We start from the raw sequence: 12,873 nt of genomic DNA, 5'->3' as shown, positions 1-12,873 counted from the left end.
CATCCAATCGCTCTATGACTCTCATAACCACACACTAAACAGTGGTGACAGGTTAACTTCTTGCTCTATACACTTTAGACAGCTGCAGTGCTTGCTGGGCAGTTGGAAGTGAACTTGTTCTGCATGTTTATCAGCTTCACTGTCTGATTTAAGATTAGCACTGTGTATGTGTTATTTTTTGAGGAGAACAATAGTCTAGTCTTTGCTGTCTCTCACTCTCTTCACTGGATATTTGGCTCACTAGCCTCAGCAGTGCATCATCTGACACAGTATAATCAAACAGAAGTAGCTTAAGCTCCTTTTGGGTATCTTCTGTACTTCGGGAGAAGGCCCTGTTAGATTGTTCTCAGAAACATGTTCTGGAGAGTGCGGGCCCAATATTTAATGTTAGTGCCATTGTGTCTTGATGCCAACAATACTCTTTGCTTCAGCCCTATCATCCTGTGCAGATATTGCTGCGGGCTTTCATGCTTATGCTGTTTAGTACTCATTAACTCTTGTAACAATTCGCTGGCACATCTCTCACTCAAGTGTGAGCACAAGAAGCTTTTAAGCTCTACAACTGAGAGGTCCACTTTGTTTATGAGTATATCCTTAAACTGTCCTAGTTTGATAATACAGAGAGCTCCCCAAATAACCTCATTCTCTGTGTGGTTGGACTGGAGCCTGTCATCAGTCTGCTTGCTTAAACTGTGGTAACTGATATCAAAAGCACCATCACCTACTTGCCCCCCATGGACTCTGCATTTTCGGTGATGCAAAAATGGCAGGTCCCTCAAGGAACATTTGTGGACTGATTAGGTAAAACACAAGTAGGTGGTGGAATTTTTGAGATAAGCATAGGTGGCACAGGTGGCATGTCTGATATCATTTTAAGCTCATTTAGTTTCTTGTGCAAATAATTGTATTCTGCCATTCACTTTACATTTACGGCATTTGGCAGATGCTCTTATCCACAGCGACTTACAATTTGATCATTTTACACAAGTAGGCAAAGATAGTGTTGGGAGTCTTGCTCAAGGACTCTTATTGGTATAGTGTAGGTTGCTTGCCCAAGCAGGGGATTGAACCCTGGTCTACAGTGTAAAAGACAGAGGTATTACCCACTACACCAACCACTGTATAGTCACTTCTGATACATCTGGATTTGTGGACCAATTAAGTTGCCCTGAGGAATGTCAGCTACTGTATGTTCTGTCATTTCTGATGGGGTCAGCGCACTGGTATGTGAAGGAGCTGATATATTCACTCTCTAAAACTCTAGGCTGACTCCTTAAAGTTACAGCTTGTCTAGCAACAAGATGCTCAGTGATATCTGCAAAATAACATAGCTGGGACAACCCCTTATCCTCTAACTCAAGCAATGTTTTACAATGTAGATAAGCAGAAATATAGTAATAACAACTCTCTTCATCAATTCTAATTAGCATGGAAAAATCAAGATCAGGTATCGTCGTGATGCTCTCTGCGACTTGAAAGAGTTCGCCAGCAGTCAGACTGTAGAGACTCTTCTTGATCTTCCAACTCAGCCTTTTCCACTTGCTATTATCCCTGATGTTCTTCTCGTCATCAGCCATTACTCAATCCTCCAGAGCCTTTGAATTTGCTGTGCTCCACCCCTCAGCTAGGATCCCTTTGTTCTCTGTTCATCTCCACTGCCTCAGTTGGACACTGCATACTCCCTGTTCTGGGCCTGTGACTCTTAGGCTTGGGTCCGTAGGTTTAGGGATCCACACCAACAGCCATCGGTTGATCCCCGTACAGGCCACCAAATTTTGTTACAGGTCCCTCAGAGACCAGGTGCCCATAAACATGAAACTGTATAAAACAGGGAAAATACAGACAGGATACAGTTGTTGTCTTTCATGCAGGCTGGCTGTTCTCTTTTATTAAGGATTGCATGTAATTATTTCCATTAACTGTCATCATTTCCATAAGAAATAACATCTTTCAATAAATAAATCAGTAAACAGTATTTTCCAGTTGATTTTTCAGAACACTGTCTGATTAAATAACAGCTTATGGTTATAACATGAATGTATAACATGAATTAGAAGTCCACTAACACATCTGCACAAAACACATCTGCACTTGCTTTACTTTTAGGTCACTTAAAGTTGCTTCTCTTCGTTAAGTACTGAAATAAAATCTACCTATACATATGTGTATGGCACATTCTGTTATATTATATATAGAAGTACAATGGTTTCAGTGCAAAAGAACTAAAAAAAAAACACATGATGTGAAATGGCAAGTAACATTCAGTGAAAGTGCAGTAAAAGTAAGTACTTAAGCAAGTCACTTAGCTCAGCTATAGAGAACATTCCTCACTATAGGTATGCATTCATATAACTAAACATAACATTTGACCTTCATAAATATGCATTAATCATAATTCCCATCAAAATTTTTGAATAAGGTCTCAAAAAAACAAAAAAAAAACAAATCCAGCATACTAGTAAGGAGCCAAAATAACAACAGAAAATACACAGAGAGCATGGACATAGTTGCTTATGTTAGCTCGATCATTTAGCTTCAACAGAGAGTTTTTACTCCTAAAACATGCAATTTAGTGCCCAAATGTGACCATAACTTAAATGTAATAATGGTAAACATGTGAACTTGACATCTTCAATGTTATTTTTTGAGCATACACCATAATTGCCAGTATAAAACAGGAAAAAAATATAGACAGGAGATGGATGTTGTCTTTCATGCAGGCTGGCTTTTCTCCTAAGGGAAAAAAGCACACCGTGATTCTCTGGGCAACACCCACTCCTGCTGAACCATAACACCCTCTAGCGGCGAGACTAGAAAATACAACCTTAAACTTTGCTTAAAAATAAAATCAAATAAATCCCACACATATTTCAACACATATATAATTCATTCAAGTAAGTTCAAACAAAACAAAAAAAGACTTTCTTTTTTTGTATGTTACATATGGTCTCTTTAAGTCCAGACCATTCTAAGATGATGCCAGGTTGTGGAGCTGGTTGAGTAAGATTTTCAATGGTGGTCTTAATATTCTCTAAGAAGTGATTGCAGTTGTGCCTGTTGACCTGTACAGGTTGCAGAAGGGTCCTGCACATGGTCTTGGGTCAAAAGATAGGGCTGTATTAAATTTTCAGAATGTTTTGGGCAGTCTCCTTTGAACATTTAGAATAAATACAAGGGGGAAAGTGTTGGTTCAGCCCCAAGCAAATGGATCATGAGGTTTTTCTTTTGGGTTGTATATCCAAAATGAAATGGTTTGGTATGGTTTAATCAAATTTTGAGTGTTTCAGCTAGTCATCTTCTTGTAAATAGTATCTATTTGAAATGAACAGTGAACATCAAATGGCTGTCAAATGGACTGTTTTACAAAATTGTCAAAGAATAAAGGAGAATAGGGGAACTCCAAAATGCTTGTTGTGGTTTACATCCAACTGATAGACTGAGTCCTTTTTCCTTTAAATAAAAGTTGAGTCCATGGGTGATAATGTTCTGAACAGAATTGCAAATTGTTTATTTCAGAGTACTGTAGATCACTGAGACATCATCATAGGTGGAAACTGCAGACCTGCAGCAACAGAGCAAACACATATAATTAAAATTATATTCCAATTTTAAGCTACTGTAAGATTTGACAAAGTAACAAATTTGATACAGTTTGCTAAGGTCGGTTCATCTTACCTGTGGGTAGCACCAGTGCGAGTAAATCTTACACTAGCATACTGAACATCGTCATCTTCGGTCATCTCTGCCACTTTGTCATGGCGGTGCTGGATGCTGGCGTACTGAACCTCTTCATCAGAGGCAGAAGCTGTCACTGCAGAGCTCTCAGCATTCCTGGGGTTTCTGACTTTATGGAGTACAACACTGGCATAATGAACATCATCCTGATTGGACAGATCTGGATCAGGTGTTGCATCACTGGTTGTTGCTCCTCGCTGAGTTCCCAAGTTGCTGTAGTAACTCTCCTGAAGTGAAAAAAGACACATTACAGATGACAAATCAGCAGAGTAGTACACAGTTTCTAATATGATTAGTTGAAGTTCCAATATGTTCAAAGTGACATATTTCTCTTTACATTTGAGGACAAACACTACTTAATGTTTTAAGTGCTGATTTCTTTTCTTTTATCAAAGCAACCATATCAGTCAGCTCTTCAAAATTCAGCTATCCAAATTAAAAGATGCATCTTCCCAGCAGGCACCGGATATCAATTTGACGTCAGAAAAATGCTGGACTGGAGTGTTTTGGACAGATGGATTTTAGTTGAAAATGAAAATCATGTTGATGTCAAAAGCTAAAGTTGGCTTGACAGCAACCTCCAACATTGAATGATGTTGAATTTTGTAAGCATAACATTTTATTCATAATGATTTTATTTTGAGGCAGCTGTTTTCAACTGATTGTACTGTTTACATTTTGGTTTTTCGAACATTAGCAAAATTAATATTTTTAATAGAACATAACTGGTTGTGTGTTTATGGTAAAGACAGGCAGTGTTTGTAACATGCCTTTGAATGATGTTTACTGTGTTTGGCTGATTCTTTCTAAAAATAAATCACTGAAGCGATTTTTAAGTTGTATTTTGAACTTTCCAGTTACTGCAGATTTGTTTGGGTTTTAGAGAGTGAAATATAAATAATTATGTTGTGGTATGTCATCACTAAAGTAATCAAATTATAGTTTGGGGGAAGTAATGAGACATTTGTGATGGACTATCATTGTTGTAGTTCTCAAGCCTGGTCTTGACACCATAGATTGTGCTGTATCTTAGACTGTTTGATCAGTTTTCTGATTTAAATTAGTATTTAATTTGACTCCAGGAAGTTGTAAACATTTATGCCAAACACAGAACTTCTCACACCATTACAGAGTGAAGTATTCTGAAACAAAAAAATCACTATTACACTATTATAGTACAATTCATTAAAACATAATTTAGGAATTAAGAACTACGTTATAACAAAAAAGCTAAACACAAAATGAACAGCAGATGAAAAAAATGAGGTTGGTTTTCAGAAACTAGCAAAATCCTAAGGAATGCTGGAAAAGAGTCAAAAGCAAAAGTTTACATGGGTGAACTATATTACAATAGTGTGCTGTTCAACTTGCCTGTGTTTTGCATGTAGCTGTACTCCCTTTTCCGTTTCTCCTGGGGAGAAAATAAAATAATAAATTAATCAAATAATAATAATCTTTTTATACACAAACAAAAACCTTTTTCAATTACACAAAACAGCACGCTAATGCGTAGTGAAATACTATGTAATTATGTTTATCTGAAAGCACTTTTTCCAGTCCCATAAGGAAACAAGGTGCATATAGATGCTTACCTTACACAAAAAACTATGTAGAAAAGAGCTACCACTCCAGCTACCACTCCAAGGACAATGCATAAAACTGTGATCAAAACCCCTGTTCCCCCTGTGTGAACATGAATGTTGAAGTCAGTTTTTTTTTTTATAAAATGTTTCTCAGCTTAATACTTTTTTCTACATCACTAATACCTTTTTCAGTGACAGTCACTGCAGCTGATCTCTGAGATCTGTGTTCATTCTGAGCCACACAGTAGTAGGATCCACTCTGTAGAGCCCTATAACTGTGTCCAGATCCTACAGGTGAGCTTCCACCTTCTTTAAACCAGGTGTAGTTCTGCACAGGTGGGTTTGCATCACTGCTGCAGGTCAGATTCACTGAACTGCCCTCTGCTGTTTCACCAGAGGGACTGATGGACACTGAGACGCTCTTTGGAGGATCTGAATAAAAAAAAAAAAATAAACATCAGAACTTCCAAAGTATTTGAGTGATTAAATGGTCTTTAGTGGTCAGGAATTTTGTTGGTGGACATCAATAATACACTTACACCAAACATTCAGAGTTACAGCAGAGTTTTTATCTATCTATCTATCTATCTATATATATATATATATATATATATATATATATATATTATTGCACTTGCACTTAACAGACCCAATCAGAATGTTTGTAAATGTTGGCTGTACTTCCAGGAGGATTACACAGTCCAGCTCGTTTTAAATAGCAGTAAATACAAGAAGCGGACTGAACCAAAATATGGTCAATAATGGTAAAATATTGTTGTTTTAGGTTGTAATGTGAAATGTAAAGGTGCTGTTTTTGTTCCAGTTAATATTATATACATTAATATAATATGCTGAGAGAGAGAGAGCGATCGAGAGAAAGAGAGTGAATGAAAAAGTCTGTCGGGAAAACTACCTTTTGTTTTCTGCTATATCCACCCCACAGCTCCACCAGTTCTTCTTATTTTACGTTAAGTTTGAAACCACAAATAAATGCTACCCTTCTTTGAAGCTTCACCATGCATTAGTGTGATTTTGCTACAGTGAAAAATCACACTAAAGTGACAGAGATGTTCCCCTCATTCTCATCAATCTATATCAGGAAACAGGATCAGGGAATGAGCTTACACACAAAAACCTCTACAAAATAGAATGTACTCACACAAAACATTCAGAGTTAGAGCTTCAGAGAGTTTCTCTCCATGTTCATTACTGGATCTGCACTTGTATTCTCCACTGTCCACAGAGCTGATCTTGTTCATTGTGTAAGTCTCTCCTTTTGCTACTAATGATGTTCCTTTAAACCACTTATATTCCACAGGTGGGTTTGCATCACTGCTGCAGGTCAGAGTCACTGAACTGCCCTCCACTATTTCACCAGAGGGACTGATGGACACTGAGATGCTCTTTGGAGGATCTAGAAATCAGAAACCAACAGCACTGAGTGATCTAATCATCACAGGATATTACAGCTCTAGAAAAGAGAACTGCTACAAAACAGACTCACACAAAACATTCAGAGTTAGAGCTTCAGAGAGTTTCTCTCCATGTTCATTACTGGATCTGCACTTGTATTCTCCACTGTCCACAGAGCTGATCTTGTTTATTGTGTAAGCCTCTTCTTTTGCTACTAATGATGTTCCTTCAAACCAGTGATATTCCACAGGTGGGTTTGCATCACTGCTGCAGGTCAGAGTCACTGAACTGCCCTCCACTATTTCACCAGAGGGACTGATGGACACCGAGACACTCTTTGGAGGATCTAGACATCAGAAACCAACAGCAATGAGTGATCTAATCACAGAACATTACAGCCCAAAAAAACATGGCAACAAAAACAGAATATACTCACACAAAACGTTCAGAGTTAGAGCTTCAGAGAGTTTCTCTCCATGTTCATTACTGGATCTGCACTTGTATTCTCCACTGTCCACAGAGCTGATCTTGTTAATTGTGTAAGTCTCTCCTTTTGCTACTAATGATGTTCCTTTAAACCAGGTGTAGTTCTGCACAGGTGGGTTTGCATCACTGCTGCAGGTCAGAGTCACTGAACTGCCCTCCATTATTTCACCAGAGGGACTGATGGACACTGTGACACTCTTTGGAGGATCTAGACATCAGAAACCAACAGCACTGAGTGATCTAATCATCACAGGATAGTACAGCTCTAGAAAAGAGAACTGCTACAAAACAGACTCACACAAAACATTCAGCGTTAGAGCTTCAGAGAGTTTCTCTCCATGTTCATTACTGGATCTGCACTTGTATTCTCCACTGTCCACAGAGCTGATCTTGTTCATTGTGTAAGTCTCTCCTTTTGCTACTAATGATGTTCCGTTAAACCACTTATATTCCACAGGTGGGTTTGCATCACTGCTGCAGGTCAGAGTCACTGAACTGCCCTCCACTATTCCACCAGAGGGACTGATGGACACTGAGACGCTCTTTGGAGGATCTAGAAATCATAGAGGTAACACTTTCTATGAATGTCACATTTGTAAGCATCAATAAACACATTTATAACATGTTATAATTCATTCATAAGGCATTGTAAACATGTTTATAAATATTTATAAAAATGAATTATACTTTATAGTCATGTTTATTATACATTATGAATTGTTAATATAATGCATTATGAGTAATGTTAATAAAATGTTATACTGTCAAAGAAGTCTGTCCCAGCTTAGAGCGTAAGGACAAAAGTTTATTTACGCCCTTATGCAAAGTTTATTTACGCCCTGAGTTTTCCAATATTTTATTGCTCACTGCTGGTGCTGTTAGGGCTGCATCTTCAGGGCTTCAGTCCAGAATATTCAGATGCTCCAAACAGGCTGTCCAGCCTAGAATTTTTGCTACAATGTGCTTTTCTTAACCAGCACTCTCACTTTAAACGTTACATCACAGCAAACCAAGTACCCATGAGCCCCTCCCCTGAAGCCCCTCTGACATCACACTGAGCGTGAAGTTACTGAGTGAAGGCCTGGAGAGGGAGAGACGAGATAGTCGAGTGCTGTCATTGTAATTTGTTCCCTCACTGGTTCTGCCGGCAAGAGCAAGAACCCTTCACTCCGTCACATCACTATACTACAATAATGCTTATTTGTGCTAGCATTCTATTGGATATGCAGTGTTAAGTTAGTGCCAAGCTAACGGTGGTGTACATTGACTTTCCCACATTGGGTAAAACACTGATGGCAGCACTAGTTTAAACTCTGACATTTGAAGCCTGTAATGTACTTTACTGTGCATGTTTTAGTGTTTCAGTAAATCCTTCAGTAAATACTTCAACTTGAAGCCTCACTCTTACCACTGGAGGTGTCTTAGTACAGTACGCTTCACTTTACTTAGAGTGGACAAATACAACTTATGAGCTCTTATAATTTGTTATGAACAGTACTTATAATGCATTCTGTTAACAATTCATAATGCATAATAAGCATGGCTATAACGTGTAATGCATTTTAATAAATATTTATAGCCATGTTTATGATGCCTTATGAATACATTATAACATGATATGAATGTGTTTATGGATGCTTACAAACATGACATTCATAGAAAGTGTTACCATCAGAGAAGAACAGCAGTGAGTGTTCTAAAAATCACAGGAAAAAGCACTGCAGTACAAACTGAATGTACTCACACAAAACATTCAGAGTTAGAGCTTCAGAGAGTTTCTCTCCATGTTCATTACTGGATCTGCACTTGTATTCTCCACTGTCCACAGAGCTGATCTTGTTCATTGTGTAAGTCTCTCCTTTTGCTACTAATGATGTTCCTTTAAACCAGGTGTAGTTCTGCACAGGTGGGTTTGCATCACTGCTGCAGGTCAGATTCACTGAACTGCCCTCCACTATTTCACCAGAGGGACTGATGGACACTGAGACGCTCTTTGGAGGATCTATAAATCAGAAACCAACAGCACTGAGTGATCTAATCATCAGTGGATATTACAGCTCTAGAAAAGAGAACTGATACAAAACAGACTCACACAAAACATTCAGAGTTAGAGCTTCAGAGAGTTTCTCTCCATGTTCATTACTGGATCTGCACTTGTATTCTCCACTGTCCACAGAGCTGATCATGTTCATTGTGTAAGTCTCTCCTTTTGCTACTGATGATGTTCCTTTAAACCAGGTGTATTTCTGCACAGGTGGGTTTGCATCACTGCTGCAGGTCAGATTCACTGAACTGCCCTCCACTATTTCACCAGAGGGACTGATGGACACTGAGACGCTCTTTGGAGGATCTAGAAATCCAAAGAAAGCAGCACTGAGTGATCTAATCTTCACAGGACATTACAGATCTAGAAAAGATGTTGATTACTGTAACAGTACTATAAGTGAAGATTTTAACAATATTCAGCACAGGGTAGAAATAGTATGGGAAATAAAACATACAATATTTTTCACATAATGTTAGGGAAACATAAGATCCCTAAGTTTTTCAGAGTGAAACTGTTTTTAAGAATGTGTTTAATGGTTAATAACACTATTATTTTGCTAGTCCTCATAGCATTATGACCACACTAATAATTTGCAGTTCAGCAGTGCTGCTCTGTGAGCTACATTTTATGCTGTAGGCTGTACGTTGGTAAGATGAAGTAACTATCAAAATTAGTTACTACTAATATTTAGTATTGTATAGTGATCTCTGTCCTTTCTTATGTAAGCTAAATACTCTTTACAGTGAGAGTACATGTTTCTAAATCAGCACTTTACCTCTGACATGATAACTTTTCATTTATTTATGAGAATAAACAAGTACATCTGAGTAAATCTGTACTTACATCTGACATTCAGAGTGACCTCAGGAGAGTTCAGACCCAGTACAGCACAGTGATACCTGCCTGCATCCTCCCTGCTGACCGACTGCAGGTGGAGTTGGTCAGTACTGGAGGATAAATGATGTCCATTTCTGTACCAGGTGAATGTTGGTGTGACTGTCAGTCTGCAGGTGGTTTTACATGTGAGAGTGACTTTATCTCCCTCTATCACTCTCTCAGGAACCTCCACCTGGAGATCTGAGAACCAGAGAAAATAAACTCATACTGTGGAGAACTCAGATATGTTGTGAATATTTCTGCACAAAAGTGGAATTAAATCAAAATGTAATATTGAAAATATCTACAGCTCTGATGAAGCCATTGCAATTCATGTACAAATCGCTTCTTTAAACTTAAACACTGATATGTATGAGTAATTGCTAACTTAAATTTCTCCTAATTGAGTCACAGTCCGGGGCAGCATTTATCAAAGCAGGGGTAGAACATGTTCTAAAGCTGTTCAAAATCATGCCCCAAAGGTCTAACATTATGTATTAACTTTAGAAGAAAAAAAAAAACCTTAATTTTCGCAAAACCAGGTGTATTGGTTTCTCCACAACTCATCCACGATCACATATTTTAAATAACTTTTCTTGTTCAGTTTAAAATAAAAGCATATTATTTTCCAAAAGTATTATTTTCCAAAGATAAATGGGGGGCATCTTAAACTACTGGCAAATATTTCTCTTTCAAAAGGCCTAATCAGCCTAATGTGCTGCTTGTTTCAGACACTATGGAGCATTTGAAAAGAATTAAACTTTCTGTTCTTACATTATAACTTCACATTTTTATAAGCAAGAATTACATTTAAAAAACATATGATAATAAGATGTTCAGGAATATGAATTCAATTTGTACTTCATTACTATTATTAGTAGTAATATTAGTAATAGAAGAATTAGTAGTATTTCTTTTAACTGAATTACCACATGCAATTTTACTTGTAAAAAATGTACCACTGATTAATATCAAATGACAAAATCCATTAATTGTTAGTTCTGCTAATTGAATTCACACATTACAACAAAATTTCTACTAGTAAAAGTAAAAAAAAAAACAACATTGCCACAAAAGCATGACCTCAACGGGCCTACAAAAATGCCAAAGCTACGAGAAAGGCCCGTTCTGCCACTGTCTGCATCATCACAGTCAATCTTTAGCCTTTTATATGATTTTATGTCACATTCACTATGAGCCTAAATTGTAAATAACTGTCATCTGTCACCTGTCAGATCCTAGTCTATATAAGGACCACAGTTAGCAATCATTCAGTACAATTACATTCTCATGTAACAACAACAACAAAAAATCATATAGTTTACATAAGAAATAATAAAGAGGATTGATTTGATTCTATTACAGAACTCCTTTGTGATCCTGAACACCAGTGAATGAAGTACAGTGTCTTACTTCTGCTGATGGATCTTACCTGTGATTGAAAGATCAACTCCACCTGCACCTTGATACTTTCCTCCAGGTTGGTCTGTTATAAATGTGAAGTAGTATTTACTTTGATCCTTTTCTCTCACAGTTTTAAATCTGAGAGTGCAGTCACTGTGTTCATCTCCGAGGTACTGAACTCTGCCTCTGTACTCTGGATCATCTGACAGATCAGGAGGTTCTGAACCAGATGTAACCAGCTCTTTAGTCCAGAAAGCCTTTTGGACTGAGTGACCACTTGGAGGTGTGTAAGTGCACTCCATGGTTAATGCAGACCCCTTTAGAGCACAGACAGATTTTGAGTTGTAATTCACAGCCCAGCCATCCTGAGCAACAACTCCTGCAACACAAAATACAGAAATGTGTAAATTATTACTGTTTGGGTCTCAGTCAGTAAAAATGCTGCATAAAGTCTCCACTTCGGCTCATTTCTAAGACTCTTCATTTCAGCTGAGTTTGAATGCTGTAATAAGCGGAGCTCATTTGGAGATAAAAACACAAAATAAGATGCAGTGGGGGAGGAGTCTGGAAAAGCAGAAATGAACAGATCAGAACCAAAAGATATGTGGACATGTGTGTGTGGTGATATATATTTATAGCAGAGGTAGTAGGTCTGAAGTCTTGACACTCAAGTCTCAAATCAAGACAGTGTAGTCTCAGGTCAGTACAGGCAAGTCTCAAGTCCCAAGTTGTAATCTTTGAGCTAGCTAGCCAACTAAACTAGCTCAGCCAACTGAAAACAACCACTAATTTGTGAACAGAAATTAAACAACAACGGAAACCAAAATGACTGAGCTCAGCAAAGTTTACAGAAAACATGGCAAAATTATGCTGAATGTATGAAGCTGAAGTTGACTTGTTATTTGCCAGCTTTCTATTAAAATTTTCCGTCTGCTGCACCATTTATGGTGGAACTGCAAATTCCAAAATTAATCTGGTGAATAACGAGTCAAATTCAGCCTCATGATGAATGCTGCCCTTATTTTACCTGCAGAAGCTGTAAAATTCGGTCAAATAGAGAGAGCTTTGTTTCTTTCATTTTGCTTTCATTAGGAAAATGCTCAGTTCACCTGGTTTCTCCAGTAAGACTGGAGTTTAAGTGCTGAGTGAGGGCTTATTGATGCTTCTCTTTTTTCAAGCTTATGGAGGCGAACTTGACTCTAACGCTTCAACTTGTCTTCCAAAATAAAATAAGCTGAGCATAAACATACATAACAGACATATGAGGATGTTGCTGTATATTAGATTTACGATAGAAAACGAATTCATTCACATGAAAAATAAGCGGCT

The 12,873-nt window shown here is 37.8% G+C and overlaps 1 protein-coding gene across 1 annotated transcript in view; it reads right to left on the bottom strand.

Moving 5' to 3' along the window:
* Window positions 1-3,020: 3,020 nt before the first annotated feature.
* LOC118800118 (B-cell receptor CD22-like) overlaps window positions 3,021-12,873 on the bottom strand; it is a 31,217-nt gene continuing 21,364 nt past the window's right edge. The window contains exons 3-15 of the mRNA XM_036560265.1: window positions 11,573-11,923; window positions 10,108-10,341; window positions 9,310-9,567; window positions 8,962-9,219; window positions 7,516-7,770; window positions 7,168-7,425; window positions 6,823-7,077; window positions 6,478-6,732; window positions 5,502-5,750; window positions 5,328-5,418; window positions 5,107-5,146; window positions 3,676-3,962; window positions 3,021-3,562 (exon numbers count right to left, since the gene is read on the bottom strand). Coding sequence (XP_036416158.1) covers window positions 3,508-3,562; window positions 3,676-3,962; window positions 5,107-5,146; window positions 5,328-5,418; window positions 5,502-5,750; window positions 6,478-6,732; window positions 6,823-7,077; window positions 7,168-7,425; window positions 7,516-7,770; window positions 8,962-9,219; window positions 9,310-9,567; window positions 10,108-10,341; window positions 11,573-11,923 — 2,846 coding nt within the window. The 3' untranslated portion in view covers window positions 3,021-3,507. The remainder of the gene's footprint in view (window positions 3,563-3,675; window positions 3,963-5,106; window positions 5,147-5,327; window positions 5,419-5,501; window positions 5,751-6,477; window positions 6,733-6,822; window positions 7,078-7,167; window positions 7,426-7,515; window positions 7,771-8,961; window positions 9,220-9,309; window positions 9,568-10,107; window positions 10,342-11,572; window positions 11,924-12,873) is intronic.

Source organism: Colossoma macropomum, unplaced genomic scaffold (assembly GCF_904425465.1).
Source record: "Colossoma macropomum unplaced genomic scaffold, Colossoma_macropomum, whole genome shotgun sequence".
In the NCBI taxonomy this organism is placed as follows: Eukaryota; Metazoa; Chordata; class Actinopteri; order Characiformes; family Serrasalmidae; genus Colossoma; species Colossoma macropomum.
Note: the sequence above shows the minus strand (reverse complement) of the source record. Positions and strands in the feature narration are given on the sequence as shown.